Source organism: Nelumbo nucifera, chromosome 2, assembly GCF_055504915.1.
Source record: "Nelumbo nucifera cultivar China Antique chromosome 2, China Antique-T2T, whole genome shotgun sequence".
Taxonomy (NCBI): Eukaryota; Viridiplantae; Streptophyta; class Magnoliopsida; order Proteales; family Nelumbonaceae; genus Nelumbo; species Nelumbo nucifera.
This window is the reverse complement of record NC_142650.1, coordinates 42,699,249-42,722,476: the sequence shown is the minus strand read 5'-3', so window position 1 is coordinate 42,722,476 and position 23,228 is coordinate 42,699,249. Positions and strand designations below refer to the sequence as shown.

At 38.0% G+C, this 23,228-nt stretch overlaps 1 protein-coding gene and 1 pseudogene across 1 annotated transcript; both read left to right on the top strand.

Annotated features, from left to right (window-relative positions):
• The first annotated feature begins 3,711 nt into the window (after window positions 1-3,711).
• LOC104599329 (CDP-diacylglycerol--glycerol-3-phosphate 3-phosphatidyltransferase 2-like) lies at window positions 3,712-9,073 on the top strand. The gene is made up of 7 exons (XM_019198060.2): window positions 3,712-4,250; window positions 5,843-5,940; window positions 6,067-6,117; window positions 6,415-6,528; window positions 7,893-7,949; window positions 8,070-8,155; window positions 8,294-9,073. Exons 1-7 carry the CDS (start codon window positions 3,740-3,742, stop codon window positions 8,412-8,414), a joined length of 1,038 nt encoding a protein of 345 aa, XP_019053605.1. The 5' UTR covers window positions 3,712-3,739; the 3' UTR covers window positions 8,415-9,073.
• Window positions 9,074-11,095: 2,022 nt separating this feature from the next.
• Window positions 11,096-13,045, top strand: LOC104599328 (pentatricopeptide repeat-containing protein At3g62890 pseudogene; annotated as a pseudogene).
• The last annotated feature ends 10,183 nt before the right edge of the window (window positions 13,046-23,228 follow it).

Here is a 23,228-nt window from a genome sequence, read left to right as displayed (position 1 = left end):
GTTATATCTAAGTTTGAAACTGATTAGTTATTCGGTATGCATAAGATATCTGAATTCAACCGATTAGATATTCGAATTATCTGAATTCAAATCAAATCTCGAATTCGAAATCGGACTTTTGAATACCATTGACACCTCTATTTGTAGATATAATCGGAGTCAGAGTGAGGCGAGGAATCCACTCCCCATCTCTACCAAGACAATTTCCATTCCCAATGGGGTTGGGAAGCTGAATACCCAACAGGAATGGAAAATTGCCATTCACAGTCGTTCAAACAGTCAACAAGTTTCAAATCTCCTTCAATCCAGCTTGGATCTCCTACCCATGGGGCACTACAGTTGTACATTAAAAACATCTTTCATGTTTACATATTAACATTGATGGAGAGATATTCCCAATGTACAGCTATAGTGTCCTATGTATAGGTGTGGGTAGGATTATTGTGGTTGTGGGTAGGAGATCCGGATTCCCTTCAATCACAGCGTTGCTTCTAGCAAAAGAAAAGCCCAAATTATGGGCCTCAAAAGCTGCTCAAGCCCCAGCCACAGACATCAATATAGCAAGACCTCAACGACTTGCTGCTTAAGCTAAGAACACGACCCTTCTCATCCCTTGCAACAAAACCAATGGCCCATGACCCATCAATTTCTGTAGAAGCATCAAAACTTGGTGTAGGATGCTTTCGGGAGGGTCCCATTTTACCCATATACTTATTTTAATATTTTCATCATTCTTTTTTATTTTCTCATTGAAAGTTTTAAATTCGACGGACTCCCATCTAACTTTTTCGAAGAAAACCAAGGGTGGGAGGAAACTATTTCAGTATTTCTAAATAATTTTTGGTTCCTATTTTTCCAGTCTTCAAAGATGAAAGCCAAAAGATCACTTTTATCTCTCTCCACTAAATATCATTTTGAATTCTAACCTACCAATTTAGGATTGAGTTATCCATAGGGATGGGTTTCACAACGAGTCTCTGCCCACAATAACATTGTTCACGTCTACCCACATATCATCGCAGTTACACATGGGGAATATTTCATCCTCCTACATAGTATTATACATGGGAAGATGTTCTCAATATATGGGAGTAGTGTGTTGTGGGTAGACATGGACAGGAGATCCGGAGTCTTTCAGAACTGGATTATCCATAAGTTTGTAAATTTGTTTTCTGAAAATCACAATATAAAAAATATATTAGCGGGGACCCGTGCAATGCACAAGATTTATTAAAGTGAAAGCTAAATAATATAAAGGGTTATTTACTAAAATACCCCTTATAGTTTCATGGATTTACTCAAATCTACCCTATAGTTAAAATTTTACTAAAACACCACTTATAATTTGCAATGGATTTAATCAATCTTCCATTAGATGACAGTGGAAAATGATAGTGTTAACCCTAATGTTCATTTAAATAAATTTAATAAAAAATAAATAAAAATAAAAATACCATTTTTGCCCTTTATAAGACATGGGCAACCACTCTATTGACTATATTTGGTTAATTTTGTTTTCTGTAAAAAAAAGTGTTAAGGGTATTTTTGGAATAACAAATCACAGGCCTAATGGCAAAACAAACGTTCCTTAATGAAATGTTGATTAAGTAAATAAGTTAATTTAAATTGATATTTGAAAATATTTGAAAATCATTTAAATTGATAATCCGAAAAAAATAATTTAAATTATTAGTACATAATTTCGTGATATTTTTTGTAAAAATATAAAATTATTTTTTGTGTTTTTAATAAATATTTTAAAGTTATTATATAATTTTGTTAGAATATTTAAATATTTCTTAAATTTTTTAATCCAAACTTTCTTTAGATTGATATAGATAAAAAGTAGGGGAGAGGATAAATAGGAATGATAGATAATTTAGGAGATAAACTCTCTACTAAAATAGAGATAATTGTGAAGATAAATAGGAATTAGAGATAATTTAGAAGATAAATAGGAATTAGAGATAATTCCGAAGAAAGTGGGGGAGGTAGTTTATGATAAATTTTATGAGAAAATGCTATTTAAATTATTGGTAAAGTGCATCTCATTGGTTGTTTCAAAAATGACATGGAATAAAAAAACAAAAAATTCAAAAAAAGAAGAAAATTTCTGACCACTTTATTTTAATATATATATATATATATATGATATGGTCCTCACAAAAAGCACAATTCTTCATCAATATTCATACCTCTTAATCTCAAAAAGATTTCGATGAGATTTTATTTATTAAAAGAAGAAACAAGAAACATTTTATTTTGAATAGATTTTCAACATTCGTTGATAGGATTGTAAATGGACTGAATCGGATATAAGGTAGATTCATAGTCAAATTCAAATTGCAATTGGATGTGCATTAATAAATTAAATTAATAGTTATTAAGGGCGACCAATTTTCAGCCCAATCTAGAAATTCCAGGCTCGGGTATATGAATAAGGCTAGGTCCGAGACTATGATCCTTGTAAGAAGTGCCAATCCATCCTGGTCCATGATCACTGCAATCATTATATTGAAAAAAATGTTGGTTCAGTTAATGAACCATTCACACATGATTAAACCGTTGAACAGAATGACCTGCTCAACAGGTTCCCTATTTTTTATAATTTAAATCTTAAAAATTTATGATAATGACATTATACGTTGACCCACTGACCCGAACAGTTGAACTGCGACCCATTAAATTGGAAGGAAAAAGTCAGGTCTAAAACTATATAATGTATAGTATTAGTATATACAGTGTTTTGGAACCGCCGTTTGCTCAGATAATCAGACTGTTCGGCCTAAAAACTGTTCAGATAATTGGTTCCATTTCACTCATTAATCCATTTTATGGTAAAAAAACTTGATTTAATCAACAACCCATTAATCCGAACGACTGAACCCTCAACTCATTTGACTCAAAAAATGATTTTTAACTGTTTTATTTTAATTATTTTTTTATTTTTATTTTAAAATGGATCGTCCATTCAAATCGAAAGATTGAATCGTTGACCCAAAAGCAGTGGCCCGAATCGATTTTTAAAACATTGTAATATACTAGTAGGGTCCTTGGTCTCATGTCATGTACGAGTTTTGTTAAGAGAGTTATAAGCAGAAAAGCGTATAGTTTTAAATTTTTAATTTGTCTCGAGTCGAGTTGGTCCAAATCCAAGACATTGACATTTCCAATTCGACTGGAGTTTGATCCGTTAGCGAATAACTTACCGAATTCACATTTGCGCCCAACTCAACGCCTCACATGCACATCCTGGCGTGCATCAGGAACATCTCCCATAGTTGTCATGCGAAGATGTTTTCAATACACGGTTAGAATGTGCTGTGGGGCGCAAATATGATCTCTAAAAACCAGCAATGTCAGCATTCACGCGAGACGCACAGTAGAGCGTAAGGCTGATCCTAGTCATTCCTAGGAATCGGGGTGTTGGTTGCGATGATGCAGGGTTCTGATAGCGTCCTCCTAACGAATTGGCGGGAATATGCAATTCCATTCAGAGCAGAAACCGTAACTGTCAATCAATCCAATCCCAACGGCTTTAACTTGCGGAGGACAGACGTCACGTCACCATCAACCCTCTTCCAGTATCACGATTCTATGCTCTACAGAGAAAAAATCTACGTCCTCCATTTCTGCAACGTCTTCTATTCCCTAATGGCGTAGTTTACGGGATTCGATTCCCTAAAATCGCTGAGCTGAGCACCGGTAAGTATTGTTTTTCCTCCCTTTTGTTACCCCCATGGCGGGAGTAAAAGTGGCAATGGTGCCTTCTATTTCAGGCAATAGGGCTTACATGGTCGATAGATGGGTGCGGGAGACGAGTTATGGATCGACTTGGAGGGCTGCAGCTGCCCCTGTCGCTGTCGAAACGATGGCCGCTAGAACGATGACTTCGGTGAATCTACCTGGTAACAACGGAGAGCGAATATCGGTTGGGTGGAGGTTGATATCGTGCGCACAATTCGGGGCTGCGCCTCGGAGAGGCTTGTTTAGAAAATTGGGGTCTCGCGGTCAAAAAGCCTTCTTCTTTTCTGCTTCTTTTGAATCCAAAGTACGTCGTCCTGTGGCCACCGGCATGTGCTCTCAGAATAAGGTGGACCGGGATGATATGGACCGGTCGCCACCCTTGTCGCAGAACCAGCCCCTCCACCACATTCATCAACCACAACAATTGCAGCCTTCGAGATGGCTTACCTTGCCTACGATCCTGACGCTGGGTCGCGTTGTAGCGGTGCCACTTCTAATTTGCAGTATGGATTTTTTTTTTTTATTTATTGTTTTAAGATCTGTTTCGTTATTAGTTTTATTCCGTGCTTGACATTGCCAATGTTTTCCAATGAATTTTCATATTCATCTGTTATTTAGATCTCAAAAACTGGGATGGGGTTTGGTTTCTGGTTTTCTTTTCCAAGAGTTGTTTTGAAATCTAGGGATCGGGAATAGGTTTTGTATTTTTACATTGAGGTAATAGCTTCGTGTTTTTCAATTTGGCTAGGGGGGGGGGTTAATTGTGGGATTCATAACGATCGAATGCTAATAAGGAAATCGTTTCACCACTGGCATTGAAAAATGGATTTGTTTGTTTTTTATCTCAACATGGTGCCAGTAAAAAAGTTCGACCTTGCCAACTTCGTTGCATGCTTTGGTCTTACAATTCAATTACAATTGCCTCTCTGGTTGTCTAAGAGAGGGAATCATTTCAAATTTCTCCAAACCCAGGTGAAGAACATCTGAATCATAAATACAGGTGACCGCAAAAGGAGGGCCATTTAATGATAATATCCATTGCATTTAGCTGCAGTTGTTATTGTGTTCTTTATTAACCTTTTGTTATTGTGTTCTAAATCATGTATGGGATTATGTAAGTGTCTTATGATAAAAATCTTAGGCTGACAAGCGTGTTCGGTCTGGAGAGTAGCCATTTTGTACAAAAGGTTAGGTCTATATCCTGTCCACCCCTCCCAAAACCCCAGATATCTGGGATCAACATTAGGTAATGGCCTTCTTTTATATTGGGTAAGTGTGTTCTTTCCAGTTCTGAATACTTTCACAAGAGCAATAGTATAGTTAATCTAATCAATCATGATTTTGGGGTTGAGTCAGGAGCCCATGGTAGTCCAATCTCCAGAAGCTTGACCTGGTACTTGTGGCTTAATCTGGAGGTAGAGAACTTACGGAAGTTATTTAACAAGCTTATAGCTATCCTTGTGCGGTTGTGTTCAAACTCCTTGATCCAACCCAATATTAGAATTCGCAATTAAAGTAAACAGTTTTTTTCATACATTTAAGTTCTATCAGCAATTACCAAAAAGGAAGTTATCTGGCTTTGCTGATAAATTGACTGATTTCAAAGTACATGGCTACGTTATTGAAAATCTATTACTACATGTAAACTCTATGTAATAGCAGATTATTAACCTTCACAGTATTTGTTTGTTGAAAATCACTGTCGATTTGTTATTGACTGGCCTTGATGATAATACTATATGAAAGCTCAACCTCTTCCTAATCCATAATTGATTACCCAATTGATTTGTGTCTCTTGACTAGTTCTTCATTCTTCACATTGATGAAAGAAAAAAAATGAAAAAAGGAGCTGGAAGTTAATCAACTCTTATGTGTTTTGCCTTGAATGTTATTCTACTTTGTGCTGTTGAAGTCTGAACGTGTTAGTTTCAACTTGTTGTGATCATTACTAAATCAGAAGCATGCAGAGAGACGAGAAAGGGGTTGATTCATGCAATTTTTTTCCTACCTGTCTTTTCTGTTGGCTATTTATCATTTACAATTGTGTTAAGTTCCAATATGATGAGGCTAACTTTTTTTTTTCTCTTTTTGCTAGCTTTTTACATGAATGGCTGGTGGGGGACAACAGCTACAACAAGTATTTTCATTGTTGCAGCAATTACAGACTGGCTTGATGGGTACATTGCTCGAAAGGTAAGCAATTTTCTGATCTCTTTTAAGAAGGCATATAATGAAGGACTACACATACACACACGTATATTCTGTCTTCCATTTGATAACATTCTATTCTGTTGGACAAATTGCTATTTTGTGTGTCAGATGCGACTGGGTACAGCATTTGGTGCATTTTTGGATCCTGTAGCTGATAAGGTTTGCTTATTCTTCTATAAATTTCAGTTAGTTTCTCCTTTCTTGAGCTATATCAATCTTAGAGGCTATAGCATCTGAATGTTAAAAAAAGAGGAAGGCTGATTTTTCTTTCAACCATTTTTAACAAAAGATTTTTCTTCCTTTTGGCATTTTATAAATTCCCAATGTACAGTCCCTTGTTGTACACGGGTCTCTTTTCTTTCATAGTAATACAACACGTTATCTTTTCTCAAAAAAAAAAAATCAACTATTTTTAACATTTCTTTGATTCTTATGCTTTATGCTCCTTGAGTGCAGCTTATGGTTGCTGCGACATTGGTCTTATTGTGTAACAGACCTTTGGGTGTTGCTGTGTTTGGAGATCTGCCATGGCTATTGACGGTGCCTTCAATTGTTATAATTGGTAGAGAGGTGATTCCCTAAGCAGTAATCAATGTTCATGCATCTCTAACTACTGAAGTTGTTTTGATTTTTTTTTGGGTGATGCATACTACAAGATGAAATTTTCCTATAATCCCTTCTTAATTCCTTTTAGATATGTTGTTCTTCTAGTTGTTAAAAGTATGAAAGAGTGCTGAAAATGGTATTGCAATGAAAACTTTTTAAAATATTTACTTTTTAAAATTTTTAGAGTGCTGAAAATGGTATTCATTCTCCATTTTCTTTTGGAGAATCACTCTGTCTGCTCTTTGAAAGGACCAAGAAGAGTAAAGTCCTCTGGCAATGCTTCCCACTGCTATTTTGTAGATCATGTGGGAGTGGGGGGGGGGGGGGGAGGAAGAAGCACAATAATTTTGAAAATCGACATTTAATAGAAGTAGTCATTATGAATATTCTACGCATGAGGCACCCATGGATGACAATCAGAAAAAAAAGGGTTTAGGAAAGTTCCCTTGTTTTTTTTTTTTTTTGACTTCAGCATTTTGTATAGACAACATAGATAACATTTAGCATCACATTTCCTTGGACCAATGTATTGTAGATGATCTGTGCTTTGACATGCTATTTTCTTTCTTATTAACAAAATTATACTTTGCTTTTCAGAAAAAAAAAAGCAAAAGGAAATGAAGAAATTTCATTTTGACACTAAACTCGAAAAACCTCTCAATTGATTAGAAACTCCAAGAAGAGTTGACCCCCAATATAATTTACCTTTAAACCATTCCCTAGCAAGACTAAGAGCCTATGAACTAGCTAATTTTTGTGATCCACCTAAATTAGATTTTGAGTGTGTAGAAATCTTTGTTTCATGAATATAGAACTTAAAGAGGAAATCTTGTGGTTTATGCCATTTGTTGATGATTGTTAATGGTTCGATTAGCACTGGTTCAGTTATAGGTCTGAAATAAGAAAGAAAGAAGGAGAAGAGAAGAGAGAAGAAAAATAGAGACAATGCAAAGTACAAAGACAATTATGTCCCTCATTAAGTAGGGACCCATAACTTAAACAAAGACAAAATAGACAACTCAATTCTAATTACATGACAAAAGACCAAACTACCCTTATGCTGCTGACTCTGACAATGATATAACCTTGCTTGGTTAAGCTGGAGAGAAGGTAAATGCAAAGTTAGAACTGTAGAGGTTATTCTTTAAAATCAGGAAATTTTATACCCTGGACCTAGGGAACATATATAGTGCATATGTAGCACTAATATCCATAGAAATTGATGTTATATTCTTGTGTTTGTGAGACATTTTCATATTTTTTTTATACTTTTACTACGGATATTATTTTATTGATATTTTAAATGATTCACAACCTTTTTTCTGCAGATAACAATGTCAGCAGTTAGAGAATGGGCTGCATCTCAGAATAATAGAGTTCTTGAGGTTCCTTTTCCCACATATACTTTTCCACTACTTGCTTCCGATCTTGTTTTGAACTTCAAAGAGATCAGAGTGCTTCATGTATACTGACTACATTATGATGGCAAATGTTATTGTCATTAGGCTGTTGCTGTAAATAATTTGGGAAAGTGGAAAACGGCCACACAGATGACTGCATTAACTATCCTCTTGGCTACACGAGATAGCAGGTTTGTGATCTCAGTTATTGCAAGTAGCCATAGCTCTTTCTTACATCCTAATTAGAAAAAGGAAAGATCAAATTTATTCCAGAATAATGTTGGAAGTTCTTTAATCTTTCTTCTCTTTTCTGTTTGTGAATTGTACAGTCTATCAGGGTCAGGCATTTTAGTTTCCTCTGGTATTGTTTTGCTTTATGTCTCAGCTGGTCTCACCATCTGGTCATTGGTTGTGTACATGAGCAAAATATGGAGAATATTGCTGAAGTAGTTGGCTTGTTATAATTCTCTGGCTTCTATTTTGGTGGCAAGAGGGAAATTTCTTTGGGGTTTGTGATGGAAAACATTTGGGATGTAGGTTCCTTGTTTGATTTCTTTTAATGTTCCCATTTGCTGATTAATCCAGCCAAATTATGGAAGTTGGACTTCGGTATGGTTAGCTGAAGGGGAACATGCTTTCTGATGGCACCCGAAGTTTCAGATTAGTTTCATTTGAAATTTTCTTGGATGGAGAAAGCAGTTCTTATTAAGGTTGCTTTATATTTATTTGTTGGCAAGCGATGATTAGGGATGACAGCGAGATGCCTGACAATCTCAAACTCTTAGGAACAGTTATCTTAATAGAGTCAAGTAGGAGATACAATCATATCTTTTTTATCTTTGCATGACTCTTTAATTGGTGGTCGATTTGAAAACTGATTTGATTGGTCTCTAGGAACTTCAATGAAGGCAGCCTTGTATCTGCTGCTGGACTTTTAAGTGTGGAAATGCTTTTGATGCTGGCAAATTTGGTTATATATGAAGCATTTATTGAAACTGTATTTGGAAATGGGAATATAAACATGTAAACTAGAAATGATTGAACAGGCTTTTAGATGATCACTTGGAGGATATTTTATTACAGATACTAAATGAAATGCAGTTTCTAAAGTTCTTGCAATTGATTTTAAAGAGAGAACTCTCTCCTCTTCTCTCTCTCTCTCTCTCACACACACACACACATGCACACGTGTGTGGGAACGGCCTAAATCATATGAAAAATTTCCAGACATTCAGTCTCAGACCTTGGGTACAAATCATTTTGCTTTTACATGAATCGCATGACATAAGTTGGTAGGGCCATTACACACAAATTGCTGCAACAACTTGAGAATTAGATTCTTCAAAGACAATGGAATCAAGGAATTGCGAATTTGCAACAATGAACTCTGCTTTTTTTTCCTTTCCCTCTTTTGTTCTTATTCTTGTGAATGGAGTACAAAGAGATTGGTTGTCTCTTCACGATTTTATTACCGGTCTTTTTTTGGTAATGTTAAAAATGGTCTTTTTTTATCAGGGTGTTGTTTTCATAATATAAGGGAAATTTATGGTTAGCTCCCCTCAGAAAATTTCATTGGTTTTCGGAATGTATTGTTTCAAACCCCCACCTATCATTATTTTCAACTATATAAATGCATAAAAATTTATAAGGCAGCGGAGTGTAAGGTGGAAGAATTTGCAATTAATGTCTAGCAGAATACATTCCTCTTACCACTTGTCTACGCAAGTTTGTGCTTTGTACCCTTGGAAAAATACTAGACATCTACACAATATTTCCCACCTCAATTTCTAGAGTATATGGTGGTTTCTACATCCTTGAATGACTTCATTTTCAATAAAACCTCAATTGATGTCATTCCAATATTTCACTGACCTACTAGAATGGACCACTTTATTATGTGGTAAGTTGTTCTCTAATTGTGCAGGAAAACCACAAGCGCTACTAATGAACAAAGCATATTAAAATAAAATGGAACAAATAATGACAAGTTAGGATCTGACCCAAACGAGATCCGACCAAACACATTGATATTGATGGCTCTAAACGTGACATAACGTGTTGGACTTTGGGGTTGTCAATTGGACTGGATTTGGTCCAATCCGATCCAATGTATGTTTTGAACTAATTTGGACCGGTCCAATTTAATGTCTGGACTGTCCAGTCTGTTCAAATTCATTTTGATTTCAACCCAAATCTGGTCCATTGACACATATTCTTATCTTATATCAATGGACCAGATATTGGCTTAATCCAACCCAATCCAATATAAATTCGTTACGTACAGACCAGGTCCAATCCAATCTAATAAATATTTTAGACTGGATTGGTGCAATCTAATGTGTCATGTTGGTCCGTCCAATCCGTCTAAATTGATTTTGGACCGGACGGGGTCCAATTCAAAACCGGTCCATTGACACCCTTAGTGTTGGTCATGTGTCTTTTAAATTACTTTACCAGCAGAAATGGGTTTATTGATGTGCGTTTATGTATAACGTGCTCCCCCATCTGCTTCTCCCAAACTCTCTTCAACACCTCCGGTCCCTCCCTCTCCACCAAATTGGGTGCGCCAAACCTGAGATTTTACACCTCTTGGGCTTAGGCTTTGAGGCTTCGCAGCCTGGTTGGGCTTGGGTTGAGGCTTAGAATAGCCCAGGGTGCACCAAGGCCTCAGGACAATTAGTCAATTACTTTGACATGTATATGGTCCGGGCCTGGTTTTGTTTCTTAGACCAAATTGAAGGTATAAAGTAACGAATTCTGATCTGCTGACCAAGACACATTGCTGGCCACATGCATCCTATCGCACATTGGGAACATTGTTGTACTTTACATCACCGATATTCCTGATGTACAGTTAGATGTGCGTGGCTAGCAATGTATTATGGTCACTAGATCCGGACTCGAAACCTGTTCACAGGCCGGGCTTTGGGCTTGACTTACAGTCAGGCTCGGGCTTTGGGCCGGGCCCATTCAAAATTTGGCAAAATTCAAGCCCGACCCCGGCCCATGAACAGGTCACAAAAGTGACCCGCACCCACAGACTCACTTGAAACTAAAAAATCTTTTTATTTTTAGCAACTTTATCCCTGGATAATGTTTGGAGACTCCCTGTTTCACCGGAAAGCATGACAATGGCAGCTTTGCTCAGCTCACCTTCTCAGGGGGATTTCACCCAGACTATAATGTCTTTCTTGCGAAGTTGTAGCTCTCTCAAACAAGCAAAGCAAATCCATGCCTGCATTCTCCGGAATAATTTGCCCCAATATCTCTACGCCAAACTATTGCTTTTCTGCACTTCATCTTCTCCGCCTCTTCCAGGCTGTGCTTTGGACTATGCCACCCTTGTATTTGTACAGCTCCAACAGGAGCCAACCATTTTCATGTGGAATACCATGATCAGGAGCCACGCCAGAAACGAAGACCCCTTGCGAGCTTTATCATTCTACATTCGGATGAGGGACCGATGCGTGGAACCCAATAACTACACCTTCACCTTCCTCGTCAAGGCTTGCACAACTGACTCGTGTTTGTTTAGCTCAATCGGCCGTGCTTTCCATGCCCAGAGCATTGTGTTCGGAATTCCAAATTCAGATATACATCTTTACACCTCCTTGGTTAATATGTATTCCAGTACCGTAGATGGGGATATTGCAGCTGCCAGGAGTTTGTTTGATAGGATGAAACACAGGACAACTGCAACATGGAATGCTATGATTGCTGGGTACGCAAGACAGGGGGATATCGAGGCTGCCAAGGAGCTATTTGACAAAATGCCCGATAACGAGGAGCAATACTTCCAGAGAAGCAAGTTTGGTGATGTAGGTAGACTGTTCGCTTCAGCACCTGTCAAGACTCTCTCGACTTGGAACTCAATGATTGCAGGTTGTGTGAGAGCTTCAAAGCCTGCTGAAGCATTGGCCATCTTCCATCAAATGCAGCTCGCTTGTGTAAGGCCCAATGAGGTTACGGTGGTTAGCGTGCTTCCGGCTTGTGCTCAGTTGGGCGCTTTGGAATCTGGTGAGTGGATTCACCTTTATGTGGAAAGAAACAGACTCGACAACAATATATCGGTATGCAATGCGATTATAGACATGTACTCCAAGTGTGGTTGCATTGAAAAAGCAACTGCCATGTTCAAGGGGATGAAGAAGCGAAATGTGGTGTCTTGGAACACGATGATCTCCGGGTTGGCAATTCATGGACGGGCGGAGGAAGCCATTGAGCTGTTTACCAAGATGGAGAGTGAAGGAGTAATGCCTGATGAGATTACTTTTGTGGGACTATTGAATGCTTTTGCACATGCTGGAGTCGTTGACAAAGCATGGGTTTACTTTCAGAGGATGCAAAAGATTTATGGTATAGAGCCTAAAATCGAACACTATGGATGCATGATCGATGTTCTAGGGCGTGCTTGCCACTTGGATGAAGCTCTAAATCTCATAAATCAAATGTCTATTGAACCCAATGCAGTTATCCTGGGCTCGTTGCTTAGTGCTTGCAGAAACTGCAATAATTTATGTCTAGGAGAGAAGGTATTGAAGAAACTTGTAGAATTAGAGCCTCTAAACTCCGGCTACTATGTATTGCTATCAAACATTTATGCCTCCGCCCGGCAATGGAAGGATGTGAACAGAGTTCGAGAGTGGATGAAGTGCAGAGGAATTGAGAAGATTCCCGGTTGCAGTTCAATAGAGATTGACAACACAGTCCACGAGTTCATTGTAGGTGACAAGACACACTCACAAACCCAAGATATTTATGCAAAACTAGATGAGATTTATCAGAAACTGGAGTCGGCTGGTTATGTGCCAGATGCTTCTGTTGTATTGTTTGATCTGGACGAGGAGGAGAAAGCTCAAAATCTTTTAGTCCACAGTGAGAGGTTAGCCATTGCTTTTGGGCTGCTCAAGTTGAGTACAAACAAACCAATTCGAGTGGTTAAAAATCTCCGAGTGTGCAGGGACTGCCACTTAGCCATAAAACTCATGTCCCAAGTTTATGGTCGGGAAATTGTTCTTAGAGATTGCAACCGATTCCATCACTTCAGAGATGGTCGGTGCTCTTGTAACGACTTTTGGTAATAATTCTACCACTCATAGTTCACACTTTCCTATAGGTAACTCTGGATACAACTTAATTAAATCAAATTCGACCAATAAAATTTGGAAAAGGCTTTATGAATTGAAATAAATGTTAACTTCGAACACAGATTCCATTAAAAAATAAAAAATAAGAAAAAAAAACTTCGAATGAATTCATGGAAAAGGTTTCAGATTCAATATTAGTAAATATCAAGACTCAAGTACATCAGCAGTCATCTAAAGGTGCCTCCCATATACCGGGGTAAAAAATTTATCACCTTCATCAACATTATTCCAAAGTTCTGATGCATTTAACAACCTTAAAACTATTTCTTTACAGACCTTTGCAACTAATCAATTAGTAAAGTTAGAAATCACTTCAGTGTTGATGGGATATGTCTTCACCCTAAATAGACCATGTCCTATGATAAAGGAAGGCGGAGGAAACATAGTGAAAAGTGAAAACCCAAAAGGCTTTACGTTTGAAATACCAACAAGAAAACTATCTCCTGGAAATAAGACTTCAGAAGATCAACTTGAAATTTGAGGAGGCTGACTACCTGATGGCTGAATCCAGAGGAATCACCAGTTGTTAATACAGGAGGGAGGGCACGAGGAAGGCAGCAAACAAATTCTAGTTTAAAGATTTAGAGTGTTATGGAGCAAATTAATTCTGGAACACATGATAATATCAGCAAGTGATATGGGAGTCAATCAATTCAGGAATGTAGAGAAATGCAAAATAAATAAATTAATTAACAGACAATCTAGTAAGCTAGGGTTGAATTGCACTCTCCTTGTATATGAGCAAAAACAGATTAAGTTGTGCTTTATGGATTTAGAGTATTTAACTGTAATGTGGTAAAAGAGGGTGGGCCTTGGCGCAATGGTTGGTTTGCCCCATTGTGACTTGAGTGACCAGCCTCTCTGTAACTGCAGAGGTAAGACTGTGTACATCTGTCCCTTCCCAGACCCCGCATTGGTGGGAACCTCATGCACTGGGCTGCCCCTTTTTTTAACTGTTATGTGGTAAAAATAGTTCTTTTTTAATCCACGTAATCTACTCCCAGGGACTTTCAGTACTGCTTCCAGCTTGTTTTTTCTACTTTTCTGTGGTGTTATTTATGTGAAGAAGCTGAGCTCCTCAAATTTCACTCATGTGACTACATGGAAATGCCAATGCGCCAGTAAAGAGGATTGACCAAATTGATTTCCAAGCAGCAAACAAAGTTTTTTTCTCAGAAGCAGGTTATTGCTTGGGTTCAGTGGTCTCACCACTAAAAGAAAATATATGCTACAAAATTTTATACTTTAAGTATAACAAGGAAATTTCCAATCAATGAATGGATAAAATCATAAAATATAGGACAACAGATCACAATCTCAATGCATAAATTTAAATCAACTCTCCTATGCAAATTTCAGCCTTTCTAAGAATAAGAGACAGCATAACTAATTCAGAATTTAAGAATCAAAAGTTAAGTTACTTTAGCTTAGTCAGAATGGATAAGTAACCAAAGGTCAACTCAAGTCAGCCTTAATCACAACTACTTGGGGCCAGCTACACGAACTGTCTTTCCATTGTGCTATAGAATGGAGAAGTTAACCACAGCATTTTAATCACCCAACTGATAGTGCCCATAAAATCCCCAAATAAATGACTTTTGATCCATCTGTCCTAAAAAGTTACAGATTGGTATTAGAATTTGGGATGCAAAACTGCTCGTAGTGGAATGCAAGAAAATTACTCCATTCTACAAAGACGGAAATGTCAAGCATGATAGAAATATTCCAAGATGTTGTTTCCAACTCAGCTTCTCACCAGACAACTGTGAAAAAAATGTTAACCCCAAATTACCTATCTTCTTTTTTTAATTTTCCAACCCCAAATTACCTATCATTAGCAAGTCGTCCAGAAACCTAAACTTGCCATCTAAAGGATGGTCCTGACATTATATACCATTGCATGCCAGCATCCAGGCAGAGGAACACAACTATTAAACAGGTTCCACTTGACATCAAATGCAAAACATAAACTCAGCATGTAATAAATCTAAGGGATGTTTGGTATCAATGACATTTGTTTGATAAATGTTTTGTACAATTTTGTCTCGAAAATCAGGATAAAATCTGCTTTATGTTTTTCAACAGCTCTGCGCCACTAGGTGCCATTAGATACCATTAGGCACCACATGTGCTGAACAGTAAAAAAACACCACTGAATGAAAATGGTCATTTTTGGTGTTTTTCTGATAAACAGCTCTCATGTAAATCAAGAGAAACATTTATCTGATAAACGGTTCAACCAAACAATAAATTCAGCATTTTTCTGTTGAATGCTTACATGGCACTGAGCCGGCATCATTGCTCTAAAAAACACCATCGTTGCCAAACACCATCCTAGTAAGAAAACTAGAGCATGCATGGACTAAACATTGGATATGTTTTGCATTTTTGCCTTTTGGTGTGAACTCAACACGGCAACACCACATTCACCTCTAGTATGTTCATTTTATTTTAGTAATGTTTCTACTGTATTATGAAAAATGGTTCTTTTCTCTCTCTCTCCTAACAAGCACCTGCTTTCTGAGAGCTTGACTTAGTTCCTACGAAGAGAAGGATCACTAACTACTCCATAGAGGATGAGAAATACATACAAAAAAGTTAAATCCCATTTTGCTTTCCACATAGATGAGTCATGAGTGGTTCATCATTTAATTGCAAATTTGGGAGTTTCTTAGTAATATTTTTTTGATCAATTCTCAGTAATGTTGATGAGATGCACACAGACATCTTTTTTTTTTTTTTTTGATAAATAAGATGCACACAGACATCCACCAACAAAATTGAAATAAATAAGAAACCAGGCATAAGAAGTCCTCACAAATACCATCAGATTTAACATAAGTATCCCAATAGGAAACTATAGCACCGAATAGCAAAATAGTTTAAGTGAAGCCATTCTTGTTCAGAGTCTGATGGCTAAAAGAATCAAGCATGTAGATAAGATCTGGCAGCTCTGTTTGAAAGAAGAAACTATTCATCATGTGATGTTTGAGTGTGAAATAGCACAGAGAGCATGGACTGCTCTTACTTGAACCTGAGGGTGAAAGAGAAAAAGAGTCGCAAGGAATGGCTGTTGGACTGGAGAGCAAAGCCAGAACCAGGGCTAACAATTGACTGGTCCCTGTTCGTAGATGGTGTCATTATGGCCTGGTGTATCTGAAAACACTGGAACAGGGTTATCTTTAATAAAGCCCAGATCAATCCCCAGTCAACTTTCCTAGCAACCCAAGCCCTTATCTCAGAAGTAAGAAGCTCATTCTCAAGCAATGTAAGTCCCGCTGAGATATCAAAGACAAGCAGAGATTCTGACTGTGGTTGGTGGAACCCTGATCTAGGTTCCATTAAATAAATGTGGATGGAGCCTTTGGAAGCAAGGTGCCACAATTGGAATCATGGTGTGTGATCCAGAGGGAAAACACTTGCTAATCAAAGCCATAAGCCCACAACAGTCAAAGCTTGCTCAGCTAATGAAGTTGAAGTCTTGGCACTTCAGGAAGGGATTAAGACTGGCCTAGACTTGAGAGCAAATAAAGTGGTGGTGGAAGGTGACTCAACAACAACAGTCTCATGGCTCACAAATCGGAAGGTGACTCCTTATTGGAAGTTGTCTGTCATAATAGACAGCTGTAAAGTTTTCCAATCAAACAATCCCAACATCTGTGTTGTAAACACCAATAGGCCAAACAATGGTTTTGGTCATTGCCTGGCGAGGTTTTCTGTTCATTTAGCCTCAAGCCAGGTTTGGGCTGGCCGTTCCCAGTGCATTGATTAACCTTTGGATCTGGACTCAAAGTCTGTATCGATTAATGATGGATGAAATCGGCCTAAGGGCTTTTCAAAAGAAAAAAAAAGTAAAATAGTAAATGACCAAAGAATATCAACATAAAAAAAAAAAATGCAGTTTTGCATTCTATATTTGATTTAGCATAACTATTTTGGAGTTTAGATAACGCCCTCCACAATGAGATCCATCCTTATGGTACTGCACGAAAAGCATTCACAAATGGATGTCCAACAATTTAAATTCATCTAGCACTAACAGTACCAGTTTTTTGATTGCCAATTCAATCCAATCTATGTAAAGGAGGAGAAAACGATACTGCCATTTATTGAATCAGCTAGAGAATGCCGGATTACATCTATAAAGTTAAGCTAAATTCCTGAATACATATACAAATTATAGTCAGATTATAAAAGAATTTGGACTTTTTTGGTAAGAAAAGAATTGGTAATGAAATATATGATAAACGCCGAGAGAAAAGAAAATCATACTCCAATTTGTAACTTAAGTGACAAAATATCCCGTAATGACAGGTTAAACCAAAAACAAGGAAGAAATTTGCTAAGAATTACAATCGGAAAATTTTAGGTGAAGCCCTCGAAAAGTACCCAAAACACTTCGAGAATAGATTGTTTCCAAATAGCATAGCTTCCATCCTGATCCCAACTCCCAACTCACAGCAGAGAAACAACAACATCATTTATCCGCAACTATTCCTCAGTTTCGTGCTTCCTCTTCTTCTTTTTTATCCTGATATGCCGCTCTTCTGAACCATCTACTCGTCCATCATCTTCGACCTCGGCCTTTTTCCTCTTCTTTTTCTCCTTTCTTTTTTCCTCAGCAATTTGTACATCATCTCTTCCTTCTCTATCCTCGACTTCAGGACAATAGTCAATGGAATCACTTATCTTCTTATTCTTTACCCGTTTTCCCCTTTCCTCACCATCGAAACTCCCTCCTTCAGAATTCCCGCGATACCTGTGACTCTGCTCTTCGCCCAAATTAAGAATTCGACCTCGCTCAACGGTAGGTCCATTCTCTCTGAGATTTATTTCGGCGTCAGTTAGGTTTCCGTTATCTGCTATCTCCAGACGTTCTTTCTTGCGTTTTCGTTCGGATCGTCCAGCTTTAAGTTCTCTATGGAACTGAACCAGCTCGTTGAAGGCATCAGAGGCACGCCTCAGGTACGCGGAAACAGCTTGCGAAGCTCCGGTCTCGGCTGAGACAAAAGAGGACAAAACTGAAGCTGCTTTTGAGAGGGAGATCGGCTTGGAAGAGACTAACGACCCTGAAACCGTCTTCATTGTCAGTTGTCACCTAGATAGAACTAAGAAGCTAAAGGAGAAAACAAGATGAAGCGAACGACGGTTAGCTCAGCGGGGATCCTCAACTTGAACCTTGCTAAGGCAGACCAATTTCTAGGGTTCTTAACGGATGACGCTGAGCTCTGGCTATGTAGGGTTTCCTGCAACTCTCCCTATTTCTATCAATGTCCCTCCTTTTTTTAACTTCCCCTTGATCGGGTGGAAGAGCTGAAGTTTTAGGGTTTCCACGAGGTACTGCTGTTCATGGCACGGCGAAGGCGTCCTAAAGAGCGGAACTGCGGAAGTGGCCAAAACCGCTGAAAAGAATTGAAAAAGGGAGGGAGCGAAGGGTTTCTTGCTTCTTGCCTTCTTGGTGGGTCCCACGCAAATCTTCTGAGTCAAAACTCAAAAGTCCCAACGCGACCGTAAATCCAAACCATTAGCTTTGTAGACCCGATACTCTGACCGATCTTAAATTAAAATTACGGATATGGGCACTGCTAAATATTTATTTATGATTATTGACTGAATCACTGATTCACTGTCGATCCTACGGTTGGTACCTGTGCGGGTTGGATTACACGAATTGGGCTTCTAACTTCAAAAGTCTGGTTTTTTTATTTTTTTTTGAATTGGATTTGTGGTGGTGGGTGGGGGGGGGGGGGCAAGGCTCCCCTCGGCCACCCCTGGCTCCGCCCCTACCAAATCCAACCTAGGTGCATTAAATTTAAATTTCAGTAAGGGTTGAGTTAGGTTGGATAGTTTGGGCTTGCCCTCAAACTTGGGATGAGTTTCGGTTTTAGGCCCAATTCTTAGAATTAGGCTTGGGTTGAGTTAAAAAGTGGCCCAATTCACCCAATTTGCACCCCTAGCTCACACCTCACGAATGTGACAGATAAAGTATCACCAAACTTTACAATATAGAAAGATGGTTTACAAGTTTAGATTGACTCCCCATAGAGTGCACCCCACACATCCCAACCTTGCACCGAGAACATCTTTGGCTGTTCAGAGTTGGGATTTCCTCCCACACTCTTTCAACATGATCTGCATCTGGATGTCTAGGGGCGTCAATTGGATTGGGTTTGGTCCGATCTGGTTTATTCCAATGTGAGTCCATTACAAATGGACTTCGTCCAATCCACTCTAATGAATATTTTGGACCAGTCTAGAGACTGTCCAATTTGTTCAAATACCTGTTAATTTAGATTGGTTTCAACTCAAACCTGGTCCATTGACACCTATGTTCTTATCTTCTATCAATGGACCAGATATTAGCTCAACCCAATATAAATTCATTATGGATGGACAAGGTCCAATGCAATATACCATATTGGTCCGCCTGGTCCATCCAATCTGTTCAAATGGATTTTGATTTAGACGGAGTCCAACCCAAAACCGGTCCATTGAAACCCCTATGGATGTTAGCTTATTTCATAAGACTAAGAGCCATCATGCATGAGATGTGTGGGCATAAATCATGTTACACCAAGTTTGTGTCTCAGATCTCAAAAAATTGTGTTTCAATTTGTTTCAACATAATTTGTGTTTGCACATCTCATCACATCTCATACATGGTGGGTCTCAATCTTATGGTGAGATTTGTGGATGCAAATTCACAAAATCATGTTAAAGAGTGTTGGGATAGTTTTTTTGGGAGGATCAAATCTCAACTTCAGTTTGGGTCAAAAAAGAAAATGGAGGACAAGTACTCTTGCAATTTTACCCGATCCACACATCATCTCAATATGTCATGCCCAAAAACATTTTCAACAGCAAGGTTCAAAGTATCGACACGTATCAGCCGATACATATCATTCCGGGACCCCTCCGATATGCCCCTACAGTGGGTGTATTGGGGTTTTGACCAGTTCAGGGTGTGAAAGAGGCCTAAACCGGCTCCCCTAAACCAGTTGCGAAAAAAAAAAAAGTGCCAAAAGCTGTATCGATTCGCCCGATATGCCCATGCCGGCATATCGATATTTTGAACCTTATTCAACAGCCAAAGATTTTTGCTAATATTCAGTTTGAAAAGACTACAAACCTTGTATTTTATATTATTTTATATGTATTTATGTTGTACATATGGGGGCAGATCTGTTCACAACAAAATACTTTTCCAACATGATCCATGTATTCACATCTTAGTTGGAACGTGTTGAAAAAGTATTTTATTGTTAATAGATCCCAATACGTAGACATCCAATTGCCTATTTTTTTATTTTGCCTTAATTCATTTTCCTCATGGGATTAGTGAATTAGTGCCCTATGTTATTTTTTTTTCTTTTTCTAACACGAAATATTATATTTTATATTGGATTTTTTTAAAAGTATATTGAATTATTCAAGTGTTAGGGAATTTGATCTCCACTTTATACATTTATACATGGATAAATAATTAAAAAGGATGTTTTATATAAATAAAATGCACAATATATATGTGTTTAAGTTTAGATTAACCATCTATATATTGTAAATAACTAAACATATATTCTTAAAGGTGTATATAAGTGTAGATATTTGTGTAGTATGTTTCTTTTTTATTTTTTGGAAGGAAGTAATAAGCCTTAGTAACATAGAGATAGGGCTGTTTACGGGTCAGGTTGGGTCGGTTTATTGGGGTTTTCCCAACCGACCCGACCTGGTCAAGTTACCTGAGATGGAAATCGAAATCGACCCAGTGTTAAGCAAAACCGACCTGGTCGGTTTGAGTCGGGTTGGGTCAGTTTGGATCAGTTTCGGTTTTGCTCCTGTACAAAAAGGACATAGAAGCCTAGAAGGAAATATCTATTCTGAAAACTGAAGTTTTTAAGATATTTTATGGAAATATATTTAAAAAGTTAGAATTAGAATAGAAGACAAAAGTTATCAAGAAAATAGAAAGTCAAACTGTTTTATAGAAAGAAGGCTGGAATTTGTATATTTCAAGAAACTTTCTAAGTTCTAATCTAAGTAAAAAATGACACCTAATTCTAATTGTAATTGCCTAATTGGTTGTCTATTTGGTGTAAAAGACTATAGAAACTAGGATAGAGACAACTTATTTAAATAGGAACTAGAAGACTAGGTTAGGTTGTAATTAGGAATTAGGATAAAGGCAACTTAGTTAAGTAGGAACTAAGTTGGTTCGGTTTGGGTCAGTTTCGGTTTTCACACAAGAAAACCGAAACTGACCCGAACCATCAGTTTATGAATTTGTACAACCCGAAACCGGCTGGTACTTATGAAAACCCGGCCAACTCGGGTTGGGTCGGTTCGGGTTGGTCGGTTCGATCGGGTTGGGCCTTCTTATGAACAACCCTACTTGGGCAACTTTGTTCTCTTCTCGTTTGACACGAGTAACCGAAGAGAAAACCTCCAACGTCTAAAGCAAAGGATAAGCTCTCCTTGAAGAGCTAACATTTCGGTAAGTGTTTGGTTATGCGGGCGTTTATAGATGGGTATTTTTTGGATAAATGTTTAATTGAAAACATTATTTATTAGGTGTTTGGCATCGGTGCTAGGAATACTGTATCAATATTTTCTTATAAGAATGGTGTTGGGCATGAGAAAATTGTGCTTATTTTTTGTTTGGAATTGGTGCTGTCATTTATGTTGTTTTTTCAGAAAATAACAATGGTTTTGTTTGGAATTGGTGCTGTCATCCCCATCCTACAAACCAAACGGAGCCTTAAGTGTTTATTTGATAAATGTGAAACCAAGCAATGGTTTTTTCAATAAAGGCCCACACAACCAAACATAGCCTAGATTGGTCTCTTCTAAGCATGACAGTAGCAGGGGCCCGGCTAGAGGAGATAGAACCGTCCACATCATGGTTTTTAAAAACAAACCGATGATCGAACCGGTCAGGGGTCCGGTTACCGGTTCGAGCAGTCTGACCATTCGACCCGAACGGCCGGCCCGTTCTAACAAAAAATAAAAAAATAAAAAAAATGGAAAACGGTCAAAACCGTTCGAACAATTAACCGGCCGGTTCGGTGGTTTACTGACCAAAATCAACGATTTTGGAGGAAAAAACGGTTTTAAGGGAAAACAGAACCGGTCAGGTGATTGATTCCCAGTTTTTCCAATCCGACCATCCCGTCCGGTCCGGTTTTGAAAATCATGGTCCACATTAACTTTGATAAAACTGGAGGGTGGTTTCGTCCACGAGGCAGCCGACGGTACATCACAAAGGTGTTTGGTTGGGGCTGCAAGTCTGCAACTGGCAACCAGGAAGCAGAGAGCTCATGGAATTGACCAGACAAACAAACAACAATCTTCACTAAAAGGAGAAACCATAAACAGCATTGTCTTCGGAACGAAAAACAAAAAACAAAATACAACTCCCAGTTAACATGAATCACGAAGTGAAGACAATCCGACTCCAACAGAGTATATTTAAAATCAAAAGATTTCACAAAATAGATCCCTTCCAATTTCTAAATCCATATAAGCTTCTACCTGAAAGGCTGACATACTGCTACATTTAAATGCTTACATATTTGCCATCTGAATATCCAATAACTACACCAAAAGAGGAATCATTTTCTTTTCGGTGACTCCATCAATGGGGAGAGGTTCTAATGTTTCTGATAATCATTCAATTCATTGTGGGATGGTTTAACTTTAGACACCCTAAAGTCTCCGGCCATAATATGCTTGGGTTTTGCTCTAAAATCATCATTCAATCCAATCCCAAAGACACATATATAAATTGAAGAGAAAATAAAACTCAAGATAGGGTTAGAATCATTAAACCAACTGAGTGGTGGCTCGGTTGGTGTATGGACTAGATAGTCCCATAAGCGATGCGGTTTGGAGTCCTACCATATCCTCCCACCACCATACCTTTGAGAAGAATTGTAATTGTTGCCAAAAATGTGATATTATACTAAGTAGAAAAGAAATACTGCCTCTATGGGGGCAAAAAAAATTTTAAATTGACCATAAAATCAAAGCTACAGAAAATAAAAGGCTAACTAAGGATCAAGATGAAACTTGATTATGGGCCTATGTATTTTATGTACAAAACAATTAAACATTACATATA

What these genes read in the sequence shown, in the direction of transcription:
- LOC104599329 (XM_019198060.2), top strand. Translation starts at nt 3,740, where the DNA reads ATGGCGGGAGTAAAAGTGGCAATGGTGCCTTCTATTTCAGGCAATAGG. An exon ending in GGTGCCACTTCTAATTTGCA is followed by an intron (nt 4,251 to 5,842) that starts GTATGGATTTTT and finishes TCTTTTTGCTAG; the next exon opens with CTTTTTACATGAATGGCTGG. An exon ending in AGAATAATAGAGTTCTTGAG is followed by an intron (nt 7,950 to 8,069) that starts GTTCCTTTTCCC and finishes TATTGTCATTAG; the next exon opens with GCTGTTGCTGTAAATAATTT.